The sequence below is a fragment of the Pelmatolapia mariae genome, linkage group LG16_19 (assembly GCF_036321145.2).
Source record: "Pelmatolapia mariae isolate MD_Pm_ZW linkage group LG16_19, Pm_UMD_F_2, whole genome shotgun sequence".
Classification (NCBI taxonomy): domain Eukaryota; kingdom Metazoa; phylum Chordata; class Actinopteri; order Cichliformes; family Cichlidae; genus Pelmatolapia; species Pelmatolapia mariae.
Window position 1 is genome coordinate 16,099,809 of NC_086241.1, and position 14,772 is coordinate 16,114,580.

Here is a 14,772-nt window from a genome sequence, read left to right on the forward strand (position 1 = left end):
GTTTGTAATAGGGCTCCTGACAGATTAAGTCATTTTGTTGTCTTTACTCTTGTTTAAGATCTTGGTCTATGAAATCTATTGTAAAATCTGGTCCTTTAGGCATATGCAGCTGTGTGACCATGACAGATGTGCTAAATTTACTGAGCCAGCAGTGAAACATGGCCCGTCATGTGCTGCCTAATGAGTCAGGTGATGAACAGTGTCTGTTGAATTAAGACTTGCCTGACCTGACTTACTGTTAAATGGGGAGAGTTATGGACCAATTTGATCTTTAGGTGATCACATCTCTCAGATCCTTTACTTTGATACTTGTGTTTAAGCTGTTATAGTTTATACTCTGTTATATGATAGAGTTTTGAAGGTTATTCTGAACTGTTTCATGCAAAGTTACACTAGTAAAGTCTGAAAAACAAAATATGTATCTCAAAATAAGCATAATCAATACCTCATGATTAGAGTTTGTTTTCATTTTGTAGCACAGTTTCGCTGAACTTATGTGACAGGCTAAAAATATTTTTCTACTGTTTCTATTTGGTAAAGGTAAAGTACTTTAACACAATGCTATACTACTTACAAACTAAAGATGTATCCCTTTCCAGCTATGAATTCAGTTTATGTGTTTACTTTTATTTGCAATCTTTCAATTTTATTTTTTCTAATTTGTACAGCGCACAATTCATATTTTATCCCTGGTATAACTAAAAACTGTGCATCGTTTAGAGTCTCGAGGTAGGGACTGGTGTATGGATAAGCTACACTGAGTAACCTTAATATCATCTGATAGTTGCTATACTGCTTGTATTACATTTAATAAGCCATTGCTGCTCTACTGAACTTACAATATTTTACCTTGTTATATATTATTTTTATTTCAGTTTACACTCATTTCCCTTCAGTATATGTATCTGTTTAGATTTAGTTTTTTACTTATTGATATATTTTTGTCATATTCTGTTTTATTCAGCAACATATCATTCTACTTACTGGAACTATTCTTTATATGTATTCTGTGTTTGTCTTAGTTTTTAACTGCTCTAACAAAAGCATTTCCCAATTTTGCCATAAAGGAAATATATCCTGTCCCATCATATAAAATAAAACCTAGCAGTCAGTTAAAGAAAATCTAAAGTTGACAAATAAAAGTATGTACAAAATAAAACACCCTATTCAAATAAAATCCAAGTAAATAGAAATTTTTAAATGGGGATTTTATTTATCGAGGGAAAAAAGTTTACAATCCTGGCCCTATATGAAAAGGCATAATGAATTAACTGTGATAAACCATTGATTTTGGAAAGTTAAGCTTCATTAGCTAATACGAAGCCATATTGCTGCCAGACTTGTTGACTCCAGAAATCACTTAAATAGAACCTGTCTGACAATGTGAAGAAGGCTAAAAGCTCTCAAAATCTAAAGAAACAGCAGTTTTCCCTCCAAAATCTAAAGAAACAACAAAGCGCTTTACACTACATTCAGTCATCCACCCATTCACACACTGGTGATGGTAAGCTACATTGTAGCTACAGCTGCCCTGGGGCGCACTGACAGAGGCGAGGCTGCGACACTGGCGCCTCTGACCACCATAAAACTAATGCAGCATTTCATTTAAAAACAAAACATCACGTCAGCATGGTGGTGGTAGTGTGATAGCCTGTGGCGGCTTTGCTGTATTTAATGGAACCACGAATTCTGCTGCGAATTTTGCCACATGGTTATATCCGGCAGGACAGTGATATAAAGCACACCAGCAAGTCCACTACTGAATGTCCCCAAAAAATAAAAGGAAGGTTTTGAAATGGCAAAATCAAAATTAGGACTCAAATCTGTGATTGAGATGCTTTGACCTGACCTTAAACTGGCTATTCACACCAAACGTCTCCCACTGTGGCTCAGTTAAAGCATTTCTGCAAAGAAGAGTGGGCCAAAATTCATTGCCAGTTATCACAAAAGCTTGATTGCAGTTCTTGCTCCCAGGAGTGGCACAAGTAGATATCAGCTTTAGGAATAGCTTTTTTTCACTTAATAATTTGAATTATGGTTTAAAAACTGCTTTCTGTATTTACATGTATATGTGACAAATATGCAAAATAATAAATAACGCTGATCCATTTTAACAGGAGGCTGTTGCTAACCTTGAACCAGCACTACGTGTATTCTTTCTAACCAAAAGCCAGTATTAGCCTCAGTTAGAGTACTTCTGCACTTTTATTTTGAATGCAGGCCATTTCCAGGATTTCCAGTATGCATTGTTCGGATTTGACTTTCTATGCTTTAAGAGGTGCAGGAGAGGCGGATCCACGTAGAAAGGGGACGTCTTAAATCATAGGCAACCATTCAAAACCGGCAGAAGGGGAAAAAAAAAAAGCAACTCCCCGATCCATCCATCCATCTCTTCTCCCAGATCACTCAGCACCCACCGGTGGCCCACCAGCGAGCGACCCGCAGAGAAAACACCAAGATGGCCCCGATCTCCATCAAAACCGTGCTGATTAGTGAAAGTGTCGACCCTCGCTGCAAGGCGATTCTGGAGGAAAATGGCATCCGAGTCACGGAGAAGCAGAACATGACTAAGGATGAATTAATCGCGGAGATAAAGGTAGTAATGGCACTCTGCGTTATATTGCGTAATTTCTTCACATGCACCCGCTGTCGGGTTTTTTTTCTTCCTACCAAGCAGGTTTCTATAAAGTTTAGTCTAAAGCCGCTTTCGCTCTAATCGGTGCGCATATGCCGCTGCACGCCTAAAAAAGTTTTTGCGGACTAGCAGCCGGCATTTTTTATTCCGTAACACAATTCAACCTGACACGTGTAATTAAATGATCCCGACAGCCAGTTAAAAACTGATTTATTCGGTTAGTACCGCCCATTGTGAAGCTGATGCAACTCATTCGTGGTGTTGTGACTATTGCCGCACGGTCAGACCTCCTATCTGCTGCAAGTGCATCGGGCGGCCATTGATTCCACTTCTACCCCCAACCCAAACTATTCCATTAATCCCACATTTTCTCCACAGAGCCAATGTGTGTATGTCTAAGAATATTTGAACAAATTCGATTTGTCAGATTAGAAATGATGAGCTGTTCTCATACAAGCTGAATGGACTGTACAGGGCTGGCTCTAAAACTTCTGGTGCCCTAAATAACATGAGGCCCCTGCAGGGGTGTCTTAACATTATTGTACACCCTGGGGTTGTGCGCCTTTTGGAGCCCCCATATTCCAAAATGTATTTATTTTTAAAAATGTATTTTAGCCTATTCTCAATAAACATTTCAATGTTGAATGACCATTGGATGGCTGTACTTTCTCAGCATCTAGTCTTAAATTGAAGGAAAAAAATAAATAAATAAAAAGCTCTGAGATGAAAATGGACTGGCTGTATTGCTTAAATAATGCCTGTACATCCTTGTTGGGCTTTCTAGCAAGAAAAAGCTTCTGTTCAAGAATTTTTAAATTATTTATTATGCTTTTGTCCTCTAGAATAAAATGAGTAAAGAATATACACCACAAGGGCAACTCAAAGTGTTCATCTCTCACACTGAGCTAACTGATCTAATAACTGGCTGCAGTACAGGCTAATAAATAACCATGCAACAAATAGGATAGAATTTACATGAAGATCAACATAAGCGGCTTAAAAGTGTCCTTTATAGTTAATAAGAATAACATTTGGTAATAGTAGTGCGTGTACACGAACCAGATGTTGTTTGGCACTCTGCTGACAACTATTTAGCAACGTTATCAGTCAGATGTCATTTTGCAGCCTGATCAGTTTTGACTGCTGCAGTTTCAACCTTCTTTTTTTTTAAAGTTTTCTTTAAGATCTTTGTTTTTTTGTTTGTTTTGTTTTAGCTTTTTAGTCTGTATTTAGACAGGAAAGTGGAAAGAAGAGAAGGAAATCTGAGAGCAGGGAAAAGACACACAGTGAATGGTCTTGGGGCAGATTCAAACCCAGAACTCGGCACATGAAACAACACAAAACAGCCTTCTCCAAGCTTTGACCAACAAAGTCTATGTCATGTCATGTGCCATGGCATGACATGTCATGTGCCATGACATGACACAGACAGAGAGATAAAATCACATTTTATTGTGGAAAAAAGTTATTTGCATGGTTAGCAGGTGTCCCCCTGGCAATGGAAAACTATAGAAGTCCATGTTACATTGTAACAGGGAAAAAAACACTATAACCTGTCTTGTAACACTTCTGGTTGGACAGAGGTAAATCATTTGGCATAAAACAGGCCAAAGATCAGTTTTAGAAATGAGGAATTAATGAGAATTATTTAGTAAGTATATCATATCCTGGCATAGGATTTTTGACTGGTTCACAGTTTTTATGCTGCTCAAAATAACTGACACCCATTGGCTCTGTGTAAACTATTGGGTGTATTTAAAACAGCTCTGCTTTTTTCTGAATCTCAGGACTATGATGGCCTCGTGGTTAGATCTGCAACCAAGGTAACAGCTGATGTTATCAGTGCTGCTAATAATCTCAAAATTATTGGTAGAGCTGGGACCGGTGTGGACAACGTAGATGTTCCTGCCGCCACCAAAAAGGGCATTATTGTCATGAAGTAAGCCTCCAGTTTAAATGCAGATTTTCTTCACTGTGCAGTTCCAGTATACCATTGACTTTACTTTATAACTGTGTTTTTCTGCAGCACGCCGAGTGGCAACACGATCAGTGCTGCTGAGCTGACGTGTGCTCTGCTCATGAGCCTCTCAAGGCAAGACGAGTCATGTCATTTCTGAACAATTGCCGAGAAGCTGTGTGGTTCTAATTGAAGTGCAGTAATATTCCATTATTACGTTGATCTGTTTTCAGAAATGTGCCACAAGCAGCGATGTCAATGAAGCAAGGGAACTGGGATCGCAAGAAGGTAAAAGCATTTTCGCTTGCTCTCCAGTGTGCTGTTTGAACGGCTGTTTGCACTGGGAGCATCAAGCCATTACTGTTGCATGGTTGGCTCCATTGTCCACTCAGTTGTGAATAATCAGATGGGACACTTGGATCTGTGTACTTTCAGATTTTTGGAGGTGGGTCATTGTTTTGCTTCCGATTTTTCAGTTCATGGGCGCAGAGCTGTACGGCAAAGTGCTCGGAATAGTCGGACTTGGAAGAATAGGAAAGGAGGTCGCCTCGAGGATGCAGTCATTTGGCATGAAGGTCAGCACACGATTGCACAGTATCTGCTCACAGTTACTGTGATATTTAAAATAAACAGACATAAAAAGATGACAGGTTGTTTTCTCCTTAACAGACTATTGGCTATGATCCAATCACTCCTCCAGAGGTGTCAGCCAGCTGGGGGGTGGAACAGATGTCTCTGGAGCAGCTCTGGCCCCAGTGTGACTACATCACTGTCCACACTCCCCTGTTGCCCTCTACTGCTGGTGAGCTAAACACCAATCATATGTCGGTCGATTATAACGGTGGCGCAAAGTCCATCAGCAAGATGTGGAATTTCTTTTTGATGTGCCCAAGGTCTGCTTAACGATGAAATCTTTGCCAAGTGCAAGAAAGGCGTGAAGGTTGTGAACTGTGCTAGAGGGGGCATCATCGATGAGGAGGCTCTGCTCAGAGCCTTGGAGTCTGGACAGTGTGGAGGAGCAGGCCTTGACGTCTTTGTGGAGGTTTTTCTTTTTGTCAAATTGATTGACTTTTTTTTATTAATTAAAGAGATGTTGTTGCTTAAATTTCACATTGTCTTTATGTTTTTGGCTACAGGAGCCACCTAAGAACCACTCGCTGGTGGAGCATCCCAATGTCATCAGCTGCCCTCACCTGGGAGCCAGTACGAAGGAGGCTCAGGCTCGCTGTGGGGAGGACATTGCCCTGCAGATCGTGGACATGGTGAAGGGAAAGAACCTGGTCGGAGCAGTAAGTCCTACATGCTCTTCTTAATATTGTTTTTAAAAAATAACTCCTCAGACCAGAGTTATAAATTTGCTAAAGGGCTACTGAAGTGATTGTTTGGCGGATTTGTGTAAAATGAATCGCTAAAGAAACCTAAATATTCTCAAGCTTCAAAAGCATCACTATCAAAAAATCAGACTTCATACCCACAGTTATCTGTACAGGAAGTAGTGGACTGTTTTACAGACTGTCGTGCAGCAGGTGAGAAGAAAACAGGAACCTAATGGATATCACAGCAGTGGTTATTAGCTTCCTTTGTTAAGCCAGGCTTTCTGCTTCGGGTTCTGTCCACACTTGCCATAAAGTGGGAATTTGATGCATCATTTCACTTTTCATCTGCACAAAATGGACAGCAGAATATGTCAAGTATTATCAGATAAGCAGATGATTATAAAGCTGTGAAGAATATAAAAAATAAAACTGCAGCACTGTTTCTGAAAATAAGACAAGCGAGCAATGCTGGCAGAACCGTCAGTCTCAGGAATTTGTGAGTTAAAATTTTCTTTATTTCTTTTACTACTGATATATTTTATTGTTTGTTTTGTACAAAAAACATAAAGCAAACAGTGGTGATACATACAAAGAAACAGAGACTGAGCAGGAAACAGTATCAGTAGATAATCCAGTTTGATCACATTTGGAGGGTACTGGTAAAAAAATTTAAAAAAAAAACTCAAGTCAAATAAATAATTATAACCTTTTTTTTTTAAAAAAGAAAAAGAATGATTTTTGTAACAGATTTTAAACTGTTCTCCTTGTGCAGGTAAATGCTCAGGTCTTGGCTAGCACGTTCTCCCAGGAGTCGCAGCAACTGATTAAACTCGGAGAAGCCGTTGGATCTGTTCTTCAGTCTTTCAGCGCGTCTAAGAAACCATTCAGTCATGTTCAAATTACTACACAAGGTAACATTTCTGGTTTAACCAGTTTCCTGTAACCAAGCGACCTCAAGGAGAGTTCATCTCATAGGAAGGAAAAATACTAGGAAGCAGTTTTTCCTCCCTCTGCTGGTGTCACAGTGAAACTGTCCAATCAGTCGTGTGGGTTTATAAGCTATTATAGGAAAATAATTTCTGTGTAGTTTCTTTTGTCTTTTTTTTTTTTCTAAAACAGTTTTACTTTAAAATATTTTGCCTGTAATCAAAAGTTTTTTACACTCTGCTCTACAAACCAGGGGATTGCATGAAGTCCTCCACTGGTTACATGACTTCAGCTGTGCTGGTGGGTTTACTCAATTATGAATCAGGATGTTGCCCGAACCTCATCAATGCGCTGAGCTTAGCTAAAGAAACTGGAATCACGGTACACTGTCAATTTATTCAGGCAAATAAAACAAGAGAAAAACAAGTGGAATATATGTCAAATAAATCTTCTTCATTTATCTCAACTTCTTCAGGTTCGCCAGGCCCACTGTGCATCTGCCGGGGCCGCTGAAGGCGTGTGTAAGGTGGAGATTGCGGCCAATGGCTGCAGCTATAAAGCCAGCGGTTCAGTTCAAGGTGGAGTGCCTGTCCTCCTGGAGCTGTGCAACAGCGTGTTCAGACAGCCCATCTCTCTCACTGGAAATCTGCTGTTCTTTAAGGCCCCTGCGAATCCTCAACTCCTGTCCTCACTGGCTGGTGAGAAAATGTAGACATCAAAACTATAATCTGTGAATATAAAAGATTTCACTGTACACAAATGGCCTCCACAGTCATCAAATCTCAGAGCAGCTTTGGGACATGGTGGAAGCACAGATGTGCTGCCAACAAATCTGTAGCAACTGTGCAATTCTATCATATCAATATTGGTTTGTTTCATCAACTGTTTGAATCCATGCAACAAAGTATTAAGAGGGAGAAAAAGCAGGTCCAACCCAGTAGTGCAATAGAGTCGCCACCTGCTGGACAATAGAAAGGATGCACAAACACTCCCTCATTGTATATTCAAATGTATATTCAACATTCACAATCAGTAACTGAGAAAAGTTTCTTTTCAGTCTTTTACAAATTAATTTATGACTTCCATTAGTTCCATCAGTTTTGGAGGCTAAGGCAGTAACCTTAAACACAATATAAAGAGTCAAAATTGTTTCTCACTTCAGAACAATTAAATGGAAAGTTTAGGTTGGTGGTAGATAGTTTGCATGTCTGTTAAAATGTGTGTCTGAAAACAAAGCATGCATTCTTGTTGTTTTTCCTCAACTGCTTCTTTATGCACATTTGTTTTTGAGTTTGAATTTAGATGAAAGCTGGCCCTGAGTTATGAGAACTAAATTGTACCCTTCACCAATGTTTCTTTTCTTTCCATTCACACCTATTTTCTCTCTTCAATTGTTCTTTGTTTAGGAGTGTTGGCCACAGAGGGAGTGGAGATTGAGTCTTTCAGTGCTCCTGCAGACCGCTCTGGGGATCTGTGGTATTGTGTGGGGGTGTCCTCTCTCTTGAGAGATCTCAGTGCCTTGAACTCCGTGGTGAAGGATGCAGCGCAGCTCAGCTTTTAAATGACAGCGCAAAGCACTTACAGAGGCACTGAATAGCATTCAGGATGTGAGATCTGTAACATTTTCAGGAGCGTCTAATATAAATGATCCGGTCTTTGTGTTTACAGCTAACAACTTGTTCAGAAGTTGCAGTTTAAAACCTGCATTTTATAACATTCCAGTGTTTAGATGTTTTTATTAACTTGTAGAAGTAGAAATTAAATAAAAATGTCCGTTGTACGCTGCTCAGTTTGTTGTTTGATCCTTTTAAAGAAGACTTTCTAATATGAACGCCTTATATTTTTATATTTTAAAAATACTTCACTACACAGCTCGAGTTCAGTACGACAGCCCTTCAATAATTCCTCTATTAAAATGTTCAATGTGTGATTTGTGTCAGTTCTATGGTTTTTTTTGCCCCACTGTTATTAATATTTGGTAAGATTACACAGTAAAGGGCTGCACAACACATCCCAGAGCTAGTGGCAGAAAGCTGCTTTGTAGGTTGTAACAAGCAAGCAACAACACAACTTTTTTCACATGTAAATCTGTTCCTGTGGCATCATGGAAATCTCACTCACTTTAGATCATCTCATCTCACTACTTTCCACTTCTAAATAAGAATACATTTCAGCTCAGTGTCTCAAAACAGAGCAGCCAGAAAAAGGTATTCACTTATATTTTCTGAAGGTCTACAGAAAATATAAGTCTTACCACATGCAGTGCATATGCTCAGTTCTCTGAATCCTTAAGCAAAGATATATTTTACTCCATCCTCCCAGAAAATAACAGTGGGTGCCACAGTAGTGTATTTTTCAACAATAAATAAATAAAGAGATTAAATAATGAAATCTGTGGAATCGTTGCATGAAAAACTTAATTCAATCTGTGTCCGCTGCCTAATCAGTCATGCAGTTAGTCCAGCCTATACAGCAATCTGTTTAATCCACAGCAAAGCGCTATGGCTTGTGGTAAATGTCAGATACAACATACCTTCTTCTGCATCCATATATTGGATGATGGATTTGAAACAAGCATTTCACATTTGGATTGTTCACTCTTTAACGACCTGTTGTCACTGATTTTTAGTAAAGTTTTTGTGTAATTTTGCATACCTCAGGCTTTTCTTCCTCATTTCCTTTCCTTAAGAACGACTTCTTGACAGCCACCTTGAGACGATTTCTAATGTCACCAGTAGATGGATAAACTTTAGGACCTTAAGCATCTCTCAGGTCCTGTGTCAGGTCTTTGCTGTTTTTTCCCCCTTCTTTCTTAAGAACATGACTTTTAGATACTGTTCATCTGCTGAACACAGGGTTTGATTTTTTAGGCCTGCAAGCTTTTGTTTGTCCTTTGCTTGTCCAGTTTCTTAATTTTTTTATTAAGGACACAGTGAATGGCATGCTGAGATATGCCTCTTTTGTTTTTTCTTTTTCTTTTTTTTTTGTCTAATAGCTCTTTAGAAATCATGCTGTTGTTGCAATGCCTGTCAAAGTGTGATGGAATTTTTCATAGATTCAACTAAAGGAACAAATTAGGTGTTTGTACGATAAAGTGGCTAAAGATACAATTTATAATTGGTTCTTTGCTAAGTTGTCTGTTATGTGTAGACACAACACTGGTTCATCCCTTGATTAAGGTGGCTTTTTATGCTTGAATGATTCATATATCAATGTTAAAGTGCTTAACAAAACAAAACAAAAAATCCCTATCAAAATGGTGAGGTACAAGAGCTGGACTGTAAATAAGTGAAAAAGCAGCCAATGTGCAAAGGACCTTCAGAAAGATATTTTACCTCAGTTGGCTGTTTTATCAACATCATTTGTTTGATTTATAAGTTAAACGTTCAGAAAATACTGAGTGGGACCGTCGCAGTTCTCATTTTAACAACAGTTAAACGATAGAATAAATTCATGAATAAAATCCTTCATTGGACTAAAAAGAAAAGAAACAGCATGTCTCACGGAAGGTAACTTTTTTATGAACATTTATGCAAAACAGTTGCCAGTCAAATCTCTCTCACTTAGCCATTAAGTTATGCATTGAGTCCAGTCTGCACCGCTGTCCCCTTTAATTCAGCATTAAGCGTTAAACTCTCAGGTAACAGCAGTGACAGTCCTCTCTGTTGCTTTGTAAACCCAGGCGGCTTGTTATGGGGCACAAAAAACAATCTGTCTTTAAAAAAAAAAGGTTTTACAAAGGCTCTGTTATTACTTTAGTTCTAATGCAGTAATATTGTTTCATTATGATTTGCTGAGATTAACACATATTCCGTTTTGCAGCCCTGTGCTGTTAATCCTCGTTAGGATTAGCTAAAGCCTTTACCGCACTCGAATTGGGTTCAGAATACCATGGCAACGCCAAGAATGGTGAACACATGAATGGACCAGTGCAATGACTTCTTCTTCGTCGTCGTCTTCCCTTTCTCCTTCTTGCGCCCTAGTAAAAAGCGACACTCATTTGTATACTATTTGTATTCTGTTTGCGCCTGCTGGGTGCACAGAAAATGTGCCGTTCGTGAGCGCGTCACGAGACTGTGGATGGATGGAGGTTATATTTAGACTCTGAGAGAAAACGGTGGGGTTGGGTGATTCCTCTGAAGGAGTTTTGTCAAGGACCCGCTGTTTGAGACTACAGAGCAGAGGAGAGGAGAAGAGAGGAGGAGGAGGGGGTTATGGACGCTGCGCACAAATACCAAAATAGGATCGAGCTGCCTGCCTGCGACTGTCCTGCGTGAGCTAAATTGAGGCTCATCTGTGGTGGAGACGGGAGAGCTTGAGGACAGTGTGGAAGGAGAGAGAGAGAAAAAAGCTCGAGTCATTCATGGAAATAGGGTGAGTGGTAATCAAGCAGTGTGTCTGCTTGGATACATGGATTAAAGCGTAAATGCGAAGACTCTTCTATGACCAGTCACACTGCAATTAATTATAAATGGGAATGTGACGCCTCGGTATTGCTTTGATGTTCGCCAGCCCACTATGTGTGTGTGTGTGTGTGTGTGTGTGTGTGTGTGTGTGTGTGTGTGTGTGTGTGTGTGTGTGGCTTACATTAGACACATACTTTCTCCATCTCTCTTTTCTAGATATCATGTCACATAAACAAGCCGAAATCTACACATATGACTTCTGTGATGGTGACCATCCGGCAGAGCTCCTGGATGCGCTCAGGCACTTCTACATTAGCGGGCTGTTTACCGATGTCGCTCTGCAGTGTGGCGAGTCCGGACAGGTGTTTCACTGCCACAAGGCGCTGCTGTCAGCCCGCAGCTCCTATTTCAAAGTCATGTTCACAGCTGACATGAAGGAGAGATCAAACAGCGTCATCAAACTGAGCGGCATAGACTACGGGGTGCTGGGTGCTCTGGTGGACTATGTCTACACTGCTCAGGTGTGCATCACTGAGAGCAACGTACAGAGCCTGCTGGAGGCTGCAGACCTGCTGCAGTTCGTTTCTGTGAAGCAAGCATGTGAGGAGTTTCTCATTCGCCTCCTGGATGTGGACAACTGCCTGGGCATGCACGCTTTCGCTGAGCTGCACCTGTGCCCTGGGCTAGAGAGGGAGGCACGCAGAGTGATGCTGAGCAGGTTCCCGGAGCTCATTCAACAGGAGGAGTTTCTAGATCTGCACCCTGAGAAGATGAGAGAAGTCTTGGCTGTACAGAACCTCACTGTGCAGAAAGATGAAGTGTTGATAGATGCTGTCGCCACATGGGTAAACCATGACTTAGATAATCGCATACACCACGTTTCAATTATGCTACACTCCATCCATCTGGATCTGGATGAGATTTACTTTAAGACCACGTTAGACGTGTATAGACAATACTTAAAGAAGAATGATGGGAAATTGAAATCTATAATCATCCAGGCTTTAAGGTCAAATGGAAAAGAGATACCTGCGGCTAGAAAAATGTCTGCCAACATGTATATCATTGGAGGGTACTACTGGCACCCTCTTTGTGAAGTCCACATCTGGGATCCTATCAGCAACACATGGGTGCAAGGAAAGGACATGCCCAACCATGCAAGAGAGAGCTACAGCGTCAGTTTACTTGGTGCAAATATCTATGTGACAGGTGGCTACAAGACAAACACTGTTGAGGCCCTGGACACTGTTTCAATTTATAACTATGACTGTGATGAATGGACTGAGGGCTGCCCCATGATTACAGCCAGGTACTACCATTGCTCTGTGGCGTTGCACGGCTGCATCTATGCCATCGGAGGCTACCGGGGAGGAGCTCCAGAACGGGACACCGAATTTTATGATCCTTTAAAAAAGAAATGGTTCCCTGTGGCCAAAATGATCCAAGGTATGCTGAAATACTGGGATTGTGTTATCTCCAGGGCTGAAATGACGAGCAGGATATGAATAAATGAAGGCAGAGAAAGCAGTTTCACCACAAGGTCCATTTAGTGGAGTTGTATGAGTTCTTTATGGGCTTCTTATAGGATGAAAAGCTGTGGTTTAAAACACATGGTCATAATACCATCTGCTGATGAAGATCATGTGATTTTTGACTGAAAGCTCCTGAGCAGCTTATACATGGAACTTGTTGTTTCTAAGTTCAAGAATGAGCATTAAAATCAAATGTCATTATATGTTGTTTTTTTTAAACAGTATCATTGACAATCATTTATGTGACTCATACCATTTACGGTAGCAGCTATTTATTATATGTTCTGCACAGAACAACAATCCGACAGAGTTCACATTAAGAATTGTATCCACCACCCAAAGGGACTGAGCAGGCAGCTAACATTACAGCTCAGCAGAAGGAGACATCATTAATGTTTAGATAGTGTCACACTGTTGCAAACTCATGCTTTTCAGCATGGTTAGATGAACTGTGGGGGTATAGCTTAGCAAATAATAGAGCAGTTCATAACTGAAACTGCTTGAAACAAGATTTGCAGATTTTTGAACGACTAGACCACAGTTTCTGGGAAAGCTGCTGAGTTTTTCCAAACAGTGCTTTGATAACCAGATGTCAAGTGCCATTTATTTCCATTTTATTAAAGAAAAAACAGAATTTGATAGAGCTGATATCTGCTAATCTGAACAACTCACACCAAAATGATCCAGATGGATAAATTGCACTACAGGCCAGAGGAAAAACATGTAATTTTGATTTTGGGTGAACTGTCCCTTTGAACTGTGCATATATGTATATATATATATATATATATATATATATATATATATAACTTTGCATGAATGAAGTGATAAAACACATACTTAAGGTATCATCTTTTTTAAGTGATAGTTTGGACTGTTCAAGTGATGCTTATGATCTCTGTTTTCTTTGAAGGTGTAGGAAATGCTACTGCATGTGTAATGGGAGATAAAATCTATGTAACTGGAGGTCATTATGGCTACAGAGGAAGCTGCACCTATGAAAAAACACAGGTGTACAGACCAGATGTCAACGAGTGGAGCATCATTACAATAAGTCCCCATCCAGGTATGCGTGCTAAAGAAGACCAAACAGAAGCATGTATAGCATTTAATAAATATATTAAATGCTGTTTTCTAAGGTGAACTCCTCTCATTTCAGAGTACGGGCTGTGTTCTGTGTCTCTCAACAACAAGCTGTATGTGGTGGGTGGACAGACGACGATTGCCGACTGCTACGACACAGAGAGAGACGAGTGGAGACCGATATCGGTGATGAAGGAGAGGAGGATGGAGTGTGGGGCCGTGGTAATAAATGGTTGTATTTACGTAACAGGTGGATACTCGTACTCCAAAGGGACTTACCTTCAAAGCATCGAGAAATATAACCCTGAGCTGGACTCGTGGGAGATAGTGGGGACTCTCCCCAGCCCGACCAGGTCACATGGCTGTGTTTGTGTTTATGGTGTTTAGTGACACAAATTTTTGTTTACTGATTATTTTGTGCCAAATGGATCTAACAGTGACTCCACTGAAGAGAGCTAATATTCCACACTTCATATTTATCTCACAGCATGTCAGCCTGCACCAGATCCTTTAGGAAGCTATTTGCCAAACTGTGAATATAGTGATGAATACCAGCTTTTCATACAAAACTCAGGGGCCTCATGTTGAGCGTTTTTTGTTTGTTTGATTGTTTGTTTAAAATAGACTGAAAAGAAATGCAAAAAAAGAGAAGATGACATTTTATAATCTAATAAGTATTATTTAAAAATCACACTACAAATAGACTTTTATTAGTAGAGGTGTACTAGGTTGTACCTTGATTAAATAAAGTTCTAAAATGCTAATGAAGTTCTGTTTGAGTTCAGTGAATTTTATGGACTTAAGAAATTTATTTGGCACTTCATTTGTTATATCTGTTAAACTGTTTGTTAACACAAATATTTAATAAACCAGTCACATAACAGCATCTCATTGCATTTAAGCACGTAAACATGTT

At 39.9% G+C, this 14,772-nt stretch overlaps 2 protein-coding genes across 2 annotated transcripts; both read left to right on the forward strand.

Moving 5' to 3' along the window:
- Positions 1-2,304: 2,304 nt before the first annotated feature.
- Positions 2,305-9,176, forward strand: phgdh (phosphoglycerate dehydrogenase). Its single transcript, XM_063499487.1, has 12 exons — positions 2,305-2,596; positions 4,423-4,574; positions 4,662-4,727; positions 4,826-4,880; positions 5,069-5,167; positions 5,262-5,394; positions 5,486-5,634; positions 5,729-5,881; positions 6,681-6,819; positions 7,089-7,216; positions 7,311-7,533; positions 8,242-9,176. The coding sequence occupies exons 1-12, from the start codon at positions 2,459-2,461 to the stop codon at positions 8,394-8,396; spliced, it is 1,590 nt and encodes a 529-aa protein (XP_063355557.1). The 5' UTR covers positions 2,305-2,458; the 3' UTR covers positions 8,397-9,176.
- A 1,563-nt stretch (positions 9,177-10,739) lies between these two features.
- Positions 10,740-14,565, forward strand: klhl23 (kelch-like family member 23). The gene is made up of 4 exons (XM_063499485.1): positions 10,740-11,209; positions 11,458-12,687; positions 13,687-13,839; positions 13,933-14,565. The coding sequence occupies exons 2-4, from the start codon at positions 11,463-11,465 to the stop codon at positions 14,241-14,243; spliced, it is 1,689 nt and encodes a 562-aa protein (XP_063355555.1). The 5' UTR covers positions 10,740-11,209; positions 11,458-11,462; the 3' UTR covers positions 14,244-14,565.
- The last annotated feature ends 207 nt before the right edge of the window (positions 14,566-14,772 follow it).